The sequence below is a fragment of the Cherax quadricarinatus genome, chromosome 17 (genome assembly GCF_038502225.1).
Source record: "Cherax quadricarinatus isolate ZL_2023a chromosome 17, ASM3850222v1, whole genome shotgun sequence".
Taxonomy (NCBI): domain Eukaryota; kingdom Metazoa; phylum Arthropoda; class Malacostraca; order Decapoda; family Parastacidae; genus Cherax; species Cherax quadricarinatus.
The window spans coordinates 42,318,075-42,328,364 of NC_091308.1; the positions used below are offsets into that span (position 1 = coordinate 42,318,075).

The 10,290-nt window shown below is 39.5% G+C and overlaps 1 protein-coding gene across 1 annotated transcript in view; it reads left to right on the forward strand.

The window, feature by feature from the left end:
• The window catches only part of LOC128686290 (protein tyrosine phosphatase domain-containing protein 1-like), a 494,075-nt gene extending 487,374 nt beyond the window's left edge, over window positions 1-6,701 (forward strand). The window contains exon 15 of the mRNA XM_070085962.1: window positions 3,241-6,701. Within this exon, the coding sequence (XP_069942063.1) occupies window positions 3,241-3,467 (227 nt within the window). The 3' untranslated portion in view covers window positions 3,468-6,701. The remainder of the gene's footprint in view (window positions 1-3,240) is intronic.
• The last annotated feature ends 3,589 nt before the right edge of the window (window positions 6,702-10,290 follow it).

Sequence of the window (10,290 nt, forward strand, 5' to 3'; positions counted from 1 at the left end):
GGGGGTAAAGGAGGTTTTGTGTGCGAGGGGCTTGGACTTCCAGCAAGCATGCGTGAGCTTGTTAGATAGGAGCGAATCGAGACAAATGGATTTTAGGACTTGACGTCCTGTTAGAGTGTGTGCAACGTAACATTTATTAAGGGATTCAGGGAAATCGGCAGGCCGGACTTGAGTGCTGGAGATGGGAAACAGTGCCAGCACTCTGAAGGAGGGGTTTCAGTGTTGGAGTTTTATAACTGTAGTATAAACACGCCTCTGGCAAAAGAGTGAAGGAGTGAATGATCAAAATTTTTCTTTTTCGAGCCACCCTACCTTGGTGGGAAGCGGCCGATGTGTTAATAAAATAATAAGTTTACAATAATTTAATAATAAACATATACAATGAAATATTTTTTTTCATTATGTTCAGATTTATTTTTGCGAAATTACTGCATACACAAATTTTCTCCTGCCTTATTCGGCAAGAAGTGCGTTGCTATTTTAGCCAAAATAGCAAGTTTTACCTTTTCGGCCCGACATTATATATATATATATATATATATATATATATATATATATATATATATATATATATATATATATATATATATATATATATATATATATATATATATATATATATATATATATATATGTCGTGCCGAATATGTAAAACTGGTCAATTAGCAAACAAACACAGTGAAATATATTTTTTTCGTTAGGTTCAGAATGATTTTGGCGAAATTATTGCATACACAAATTTTCACTTGTCCTATATGGCAATATGAGCGTTGCTATTTAAGCCAAGATCGCAAGTTCTGCCTATTCGGCACGACATATATATATCAACGACAATACTGCGACTAGCCAAAGAGTCGAACCCATGCTGCTTTGGCTTGCCTCATGGTGCGTGAAAACTCATGACGCCGTAATCCAGCCCACACAATCCTTAAGAGCACCGCATCCAGCAGAATTGGATATTGTACTTGCTACCCAAGGACATGCGGTGGTGTGGATGACTCTAGGTTAATTTCATTCTACTCCCTGTTTGGTGTACTAGTACAACGAGCAGTATTTTATATTATTGTACCCACACCAACGTATGTCCTTGGGTAACGAGTATAACATCCAGTTCTGCTGGATGCGCTACTCTTAAGGATTGTGTGGTCCCGTGGATTAAAGGTGTCATGAGTTTTCACCTACCATGAGGCACGCCAAAGCAGCATGGGTTCGACTCCTTGGCTAGTCGCAGTGTTGTTATTGATCAATACCACTTGTTCGTGGGTACAATAATAATAATAATAATAATAATATATATATATATATATATATATATATATATATATATATATATATATATATATATACATATATATATATATATATATATATATATATATATATATATATATATATATATATATATATATATATATATATACATATATATATATGTCGTGCCGAATATGTAAAACTGGTCAATTAGCAAGAACTCATTTAAAATTAAGTCCTTTCTAAAATTTTCTCTTATACATTTAAAGATATATTTTTTTCATTAATGTTGATGTAAAAATTTATAATTTTGCACCAAAAGGAACTTAGAAAACTTACCTAACCTTATTATAACAAGAACAATTTATTTTAGCCTAACCCAACTAAATATATTTTAGATTTGTTTACAATAATTTAATACTAAACAAACACAGTGAAATATATTTTTTTCGTTAGGTTCAGAATGATTTTGGCGAAATTATTGCATACATAAATTTTCGCTTGTCCTATATGGCAAGATGAGCGTTGCTTTTTAAGCCAAGATCGCAAGTTCTGCCTATTCGGCACGACATATATATATATATATATATATATATATATATATATATATATATGCATTGCTGCCCATCGCATTATATAATGTCGTAGAGGCTGATGCTGTTAAGATGATCATTTTCTATAATTTTAAAAGCAATTAGGTAGCTAGGATATTACTTTTCATTTTACATTTATACACTTTGTTACTTCATTAGCAGTTGCATCTTTTGTAAGGCTCAGTTATAAATACAGGATCAATGACCTGAAGAGTAGTTTAATATTATACAAATCACTACATGTAGTAGTCGCTTCTGGAGGAAACCGCCTCCGCGGACCCGTTGATGGACAGTATATGACAGTATATTGTAACCATGCTTTTAGATATCTGTATTTCATTATATTACTAAAATCTTAACTCCTTCTACATCATTACTTTATATATATATATATATATATATATATATATATATATATATATATATATATATATATATATATATATATATATATATATATACAGTGGACCCCCGCTTAACGATCACCTCCAAATGCGACCAATTATGTAAGTGTATTTATGTAAGTGCGTTTGTACGTGTATGTTTGGGGGTCTGAAATGGACTAACGTACTTCACAATATTCCTTATGGGAAAAAATTCGGTCAGTACTGGCACCTGAACATACTTCTGGAATGAAAAAATATCGTTAACCGGGGGTCCACTGTATATATATATATATATATATATATATATATATATATATATATATATATATATATATATAATGTGCCGAATAGGTAAAACTGATCAATTATCAAGAACTCATATAAAATTAAGTTTTTTCTAAAATTTTCTTATATGTTTGAAGTTGTATTCTTTTCATTAATGCTGATGTAAAAATTAATAATATTGTTCCAAAAAAACATTAGAAAACTTACCTAACCTTATTATAACAAAAGCAATTCAATTTAAACTAATCCACCTTAATATGTTTTAGATAAATCTACAGTTATTTAATAATAAACAAACTCAGTGAAATTTATTATCTTCGCTACGTTCAGAATGTTTTTTGCGAAATTATTGCATACGCAAATTTTCGCTTGCCTTATTCGGCAAGATGAGCGTTGCTGTTTAAGCCAAAATCGCAAGTTTTACCTTTTCGACACGACATATATATATATATATATATATATATATATATATATATATATATATATATATATATATATATATATATATATATATATATATATATATATATATATATATATATATATATATATATATATATATATATATATATATATATATATATATATATATATATATATATATATATATATATTATATTTTGTTTTAAAATATTTTAAAAAACTTGATAGAGTGCAGATTTTGATATAATAAATGGTAGTATAGTTGTTAGATGTTTGTGTTTGATGTTTTTTGGTGTCCACAGGAAAGGGCTACAACAAGCTAAGGGAAGGTACCATGAAGAAAGTAGTTGAGTTCATGAACAAGCTCTTCGACCTGGTGTACTTGGAAACCCGCTCTGGCAGCTGTGTGTCAGCGACCTCTACCACTACCGCTCCAGAGTTCACAAATAGGGTGACCCCGCCAGGTCAGGTCGCCACTCCGCCCCCTGCTGACGACGCTGACGATAATATGGACGGCGATAAGTCCTAGTCGCCCGCATTTAAGAACCTTTAATGGTTTTTTTTTGTGTCTTTTGTCGTCCCGAGAAGGAACCTTGACTGGCTCTTTCCTCATCATGGTGCATTGTGATTGTGCTGTTCCGTCCTCAAGCAGGTTGTTGATTGGTCCGTGGTTGGTCCGACTGTATCTGAGGCAGGATAAAGGTTAATATTCACTGGCTTTGCGATAGACTGTTCGTGTGTTCCGTCGCTCACTGGTACTAGCTGGCTGAACAAACTTCAGGAGTCAGTGGAAGTTGGACCAAGACGCGTGTAGAGATATGCTTGACGTAACGCTCGGTGTTGTCAGTATCTGGTAATTAACACTTCGTCTGTATTGCCACAAATGTCTCTCGCGACCATGCACAGCATCATCGTGTGTCGTAGGTAGTTGTTGTGGTGTACTAGTCAATATTTATCTTCTAAATGTTCTCTATACACCACCTGCTAGTAATATTTTTTATACCATTAGTGCAGGAATATATTTTGCTTCATATAATTATAGAAACACTTTAAATGAAAACATCAGGTTCCCTGGGCCGCATCCAGACACTTTCAATATTCTCTCACGTATCAGCACTGCTGAAGCAGCCAAGCTGCGGCTTCCTTCCAGGCAGGATCTCCAACCTGGCTGCAATAGATCCCAAAGCACCATTCTTCAAGCGCTAAACTTATAGCCCATTCGTCTGTCATTCTCCTCCAGCCTGTAGCCATAAGAAGCCTCCCGTCTTCTCCGAAATCCCAAAATTAAAAATACGAGCCTCCCTAGAATCACTGTTCGTAATTGTATTGCTTCGAACTCTTTCAAATGCGGCTTTTTCACTCTCTCAGAAACTATAAAAAAAACATAGCCACTAGTCTTAAGAGAATCATAATAATTATATATTTTTAACCATTATAATTTCTTCTAATGCCATATTACAAATCCGATACACGCACACTTAGCAAGTGCCCGAGTAATATAACATGATATATCTGCAACCAAGTTCAATAATTATACTACTCTTCAAGCTCCACCTTAAGTTAGGATACATTGTTGAATCTGGTCCCTCAGGCCCAAGTTGCCATTACAACCAAGGAAATCTGCCATTTTTGGTAGTTGTCCAATTTTTCATTAAAATATCTGCATTTGTTCGGGCGAGATCTAGCAACAGTTGAATTCAATAAATATTTGTATAAATAGTCTGCGTGTGTAAGCAACTTGCAGGAGCTGCCATGCTAAACCCAGGCTCAGCCTGCACGAGTCCCATGCTAAACCCAGGCTCAGCCTGCACGAGTCCCATACTAAACCCAGGCTCAGCCTGCACGAGTCCAATGCTAAACCCAGGCTCAGCCTGCACAAGTCCCTCTGTATATAGTCTGTACAATCCTTTAAGTTTTCCATACATTGTCTCTGTGTTTGCTGGTAAATAGTCACACACTGTTCCCACACCTGGTGTGTGGTGGTGTTCCCACACCTGTAGTGTGGCACTGTTCCCACACCTGGTGTGTGGCGCTGTTCCCACACCTGTTGTGTGGCACTGTTCCCACAACTTGTGTGTGATGGTGTTCCCACACCTGGTGTGTGGCGCTATTCCCACATCTGTTGTGTGGCACTATTCCCACACCTGGTGTGTAGAGGTGTTCCCACACCTGGTGTATGGCACTGTTCCCACACCTTGTGTGTGATGGTGTTCCCACACCTGGTGTGTGATGGTGCTCCCACACCTGTTGTGTGCCACTGATCCCACACCTGGTGTTTAGAGGTGTTCCCACACCTGGTGTGTGGCACTTTTCCCACACCTTGTGTGTGATGGTTTCCCACACCTGGTGTGTGATGGTGTTCCCACACCTGGTGTGTGATGGTGTTCCCACACCTGGTGTATGACGGTGTTCCCACACCTTGGTGTATGACGGTGTTCCCACATCTGGTGTATGACGGTGTTCCCACACCTGGTGTGTGATGGTGTTCCCACACCTGGTGTGTGATGGTGTTCCCACACCTTGGTGTATGACGGTGTTCCCACACCTTGGTGTATGACGGTGTTCCCACACCTTGGTGTTTGACGGTGTTGCCACACCTGGTGTATGACAGTGTTGCCACACCTGGTGTTACCATCGTGCCAGCAGCCTCTTGGGCTTTACAAAATAATGGTATTACTGATGTCAGGAAACTTTCTCCTTAATGCTATATAAGGTTGCAATTGCTCTACCCGTCCAGGATATTAACTGGCTGATTAAGGGAGGGTATCTTATCATTCCGTCCAGTTTACGAGTAGTGTTGTGCGCGAGGATGACTGTTCTATCAGTGCTTCAGACTGTAACTTAGTCATTCCGTCCAAGTTAAGTTACGGTGTTGTGTGTAAGGGACAAGCACCGTTCCGTCCAGGTTAAGTTACGGTGTTGTGTGTAAGGGACAAGCACCGTTCCGTCCGGGTTAAGTTACGGTGTTGTGTGTAAGGGACAAGCACCATTCCGTCTAGGTTAAGTTACGGTGTTGTGTGTAAGGGACAAGCACCATTCCGTCCAGGTTAAGTTACGATTTTGTGTGTAAGGGACAAGCACCGTTCCGTCCAGGTTAAGTTACGGTGTTGTGTGTAAGGGACAAGCACCGTTCCGTCCAGGTTAAGTTACGGTGTTGTGTGTAAGGGACAAGCACCGTTCCGTCCAGGTTAAGTTACGGTGTTGTGTGTAAGGGACAAGCACCGTTCCGTCCAGGTTAAGTTACGGTGTTGTGTGTAAGGGACAAGCACCGTTCCGTCCAAGTTAAGTTACGGTGTTGTGTGTAAGGGACAAGCACCATTCCGTCCAGGTTAAGTTACGATTTTGTGTGTAAGGGACAAGCACCGTTCCGTCCAGGTTAAGTTACGGTGTTGTGTGTAAGGGACAAGCACCATTCCGTCCAGGTTAAGTTACGGTGTTGTGTGTAAGGGACAAGCACCATTCCGTCCAGGTTAAGTTACGGTGTTGTGTGTAAGGGACAAGCACCGTTCCATCCAGGTTAAGTTACGGTGTTGTGTGTAAGGGACAAGCACCATTCCGTCCAGGTTAAGTTACGGTGTTGTGTGTAAGGGATAAGCACCATTCCGTCCAGGTTAAGTTACGATTTTGTGTGTAAGGGACAAGCACCGTTCCGTCCAGGTTAAGTTACGGTGTTGTGTGTAAGGGACAAGCACCGTTCCGTCCAAGTTAAGTTACGGTGTTGTGTGTAAGGGACAAGCACCATTCCGTCCAGGTTAAGTTACGGTGTTGTGTGTAAGGGACAAGCACCGTTCCGTCCAGGTTAAGTTACGGTGTTGTGTGTAAGGGACAAGCACCATTCCGTCCAGGTTAAGTTACGGTGTTGTGTTTAAGGGACAAGCACCATTCCGTCCAGGTTAAGTTACGGTGTTGTGTGTAAGGGACAAGCACCATTCCGTCCAGGTTAAGTTACGGTGTTGTGTTTAAGGGACAAGCACCATTCCGTCCAGGTTAAGTTACGGTGTTGTGTGTAAGGGACAAGCACCATTCCGTCCAGGTTAAGTTACGGTGTTGTGTTTAAGGGACAAGCACCATTCCGTCCAGGTTAAGTTACGGTGTTGTGTGTAAGGGACAAGCACCATTCCTTCCAGGTTGTGAAGTGGTGATGTGCACAAGAATAACTCGTCAATTTGTGCGGCTGTATTGAGGGTATCAGGCCTAACCAACTCTCCGTCCAAAAAATGCAATGCTGATGTAAGTTCTGAGGTGTGTGTGTGTGTTTGTGTGTGTTTGTGTATGTGTGTGTGTGTGTGTGTGTGTGTGTGTGTGTGTGTGGGTGTGGGTGTGGGTGTATATACTTGTGTTTATACATGTTAGTGTCCGGGCATCATATTACGAGGATATTCTCAGTGTTTTGCTACTTATTTTCCCTTTCATTTACAAGTTTATAGACTTAGACTCTCTATATAACTGAACAAACGAGAGTTTCTCCATGCTTGCTTCTCTCTCTTATGATTCGAGACGTATACCATTATCCATATTGCTTTAAAGGCAGTTTTGAATATATCAAATTACCTATCATTCAAAGTAGACGCTTTAGCATTGTTATGCTTAATGACTTAGTTGGATCAAAGTTATAATGAAGAGTCAATGTAAATTTCTTGAAAAATTAAAAATAGATATTATGAGCAATACCGATCAGCTTGTTATAACTGAAAAAAAGAGGAGGAATTGAAAGAGATGGAAGCGTAGAGGGCGAGGGAGATGGAAGGTAAGAGGGACAGGGAAATGTAAAGATAAAGGAAATGGCTGAGAGGGGAAAGGGAAGTAATTGGAGAGGGAGTGGCAAAGAGAGAAGGAAAGGTAGAGAGAGAGAGGAAAGGAGAGAGAGTGAGAAGGAGGGAGAGGAGAAGAAAAGGAAAGATAGAGGGAGTGGGAATGGTACAGGGAGAGGGAAGGATAGAGGAAGGAGAGGGAATGGCATAGGGAGAAGGAATGGTCAAGCTAGTGGGAAGTTTGAGGAAGGAGCAAGTGTGAAGACAAAGATACAGGGCAGGACAGTGGGAGAAGGAAAAGTAGAGGGATATGAAAAATGAAGAGAAGAGAAGGAAGACAAAGAGAGAGCGGGAAGTATAAAAAGAGAGAGTAGGGCACATAAAGAGCGATGAGTAATGGGAGAGAAAAGTATAAAGAGATGGCGTGGAAGAGAAGGGACAAGACATAGGTGAAGAATGTGGTATACTTTCCCCGGTATATGTGAGTCTACCTGTTGCTCTGGTTGTCTCATCTTATGTTGAACATTCTTCGTGTGTGTATGTATACATGTTATGCATTTGTATGCATGGTGTATACGTGTATGTATATGGTGTATACATAATATATACTTCTATATGTATGCCTAGTGTATACCTATATACATGATGAAAACTGGAGTTTAATTATATAAAATGTGCACTCTAGTATACATGGTGTATCCTTGTATGTATGGTGTGTCCTTGTATGTATGGTATATACTTGTATGAATGGTGTATACTTCACCAAAAAAAAACCGCACTTAAGAGAGATGAAGGACAGGATGACACTTCGGCCTGTTTTGGAACAATGTCAAATAACAACTAAGAAACAGGGAAGTCAGAAGACGGAACTGAGGAAGAGAGAAGGAGGAGGAGGATAGTAACAGTAGTAGTAGTAGTAGTAGCAGCAGCAGCAGCACTATTGTAGCTGCTACTACTACGACTACTACTTCTACTACTACTACTACTACTTATACTACTACTAGTACTACTATTATTACTACTATTACTACTACTACTATTACTACTACTACTACTACTACTACTACTACTACTACTACTACTACTACTACTACTACTACTCCTACTACTACTATTACGACTACTGGTCTCGTGCCCCTCCTCCACCATCTCCCTTCCCCCATTCTGTCTTCTGGACTTCCAGGATGGTCACACAGTGGTCCAGGATGGTCACACAGTGGTCCAGGATGGTCACACAGTGCTCCAGGATGGTCACACAGTGCTCCAGGATGGTCACACAGTGCTCCAGGATGGTCACACAGTGCTCCAGGATGGTTACACAGTGCTCCAGGATGGTCACACAGTGCTCCAGGATGGTCACACAGTGCTCCAGGATGGTCACATTGTTCCAGGATGGTCACACACGTCAAGCTAAGTGCGAAATATTGCTGAATTATTCCAGCCACGGCATTGTGACCTTCAATCTCCAAGATGTATAATTATATGTGTGCTGTGTACTTCTGTAGCTACATACTGCTGTATTTGAGTATATATGAGTATATATTTGTTTATCATTATGTATGTATACAGTACTAATTATTCAGCTGCATCTTTCTATGCCTGAAAATCATTATATCTGGATATTTTTGCATCTAAGCCAAATGTATGTATACCTGAATGTTTATGTATATGTTTATGTATGTTCAGATGAATGGTATACCTGGTTATTAATATACCTGTATGTTTACCTCTATACATGAGTAATTATACGTGTATTATACGTTCTCGTGCCTGTGCGCTTCGAGTCTGAGATTTTTCGTGTCAAATTGTCGCCGACAGTGCTAATGTCGAAGTATATACAAATAAATTGTTTATTTAGTTTATTTAGAGTAAAAAATATATAATGCGAGCAATTTATTCTTCTGTGTATTATTAGCCCTTTTAAAACCAATTAGAAGAGAGAGTGAGAGAGGGGGGAGGGTTAGGTTTCTATCGGCTATCCTCTATCCGTTGTTCTTGAAAATCTTTATATGGAATATTTTCTACTTCCTACTATTGGCGTTCGTCCTTACCTTTGTAGATGATGTCATTGTTTTTTGGCCACACTACTCTAGTCTCTTCCAACCATTTCTCGATGCTCGTAACACTCTCCCCTCAAGGAAGGTTCCTTGATGTTGGTGAGGGGCTCTTTATTTAGGGAATTGGATCTGTGCTCCAGTTCCCCGAATTAAGCCTGAATGCCTTCACATCCCCCCCCCCAGGCGCTGTATAATCCTCCGGGTTTAGCGCTTCCCCTTGATTATAATAATAATAATCGTAACACACTACCTCCTTCCATTATGTTCAAAGCTGAATAGGAATCTAAACTCTTCGCTTCCTCTCCAGGATGTTCATATGAGTCCATCGCTCAGCGATAGGCTTCCTTTTTTCCGTTTATCGTATGCCAATGCACGGTGGAATGCACATTCGCTGCTCTCTCTGTTTCTCTTTTATGTCGTGGCCTTTGAATCTGTGACCCTCATTTCTTTGACTCAGAAATTTCCACTCTTCATAGATCGTTCCCTTGTCTTGGCTGCCCTTCCGATTTCATAAACTCTTCCTTCTAAAATGGACTTTCTTCTC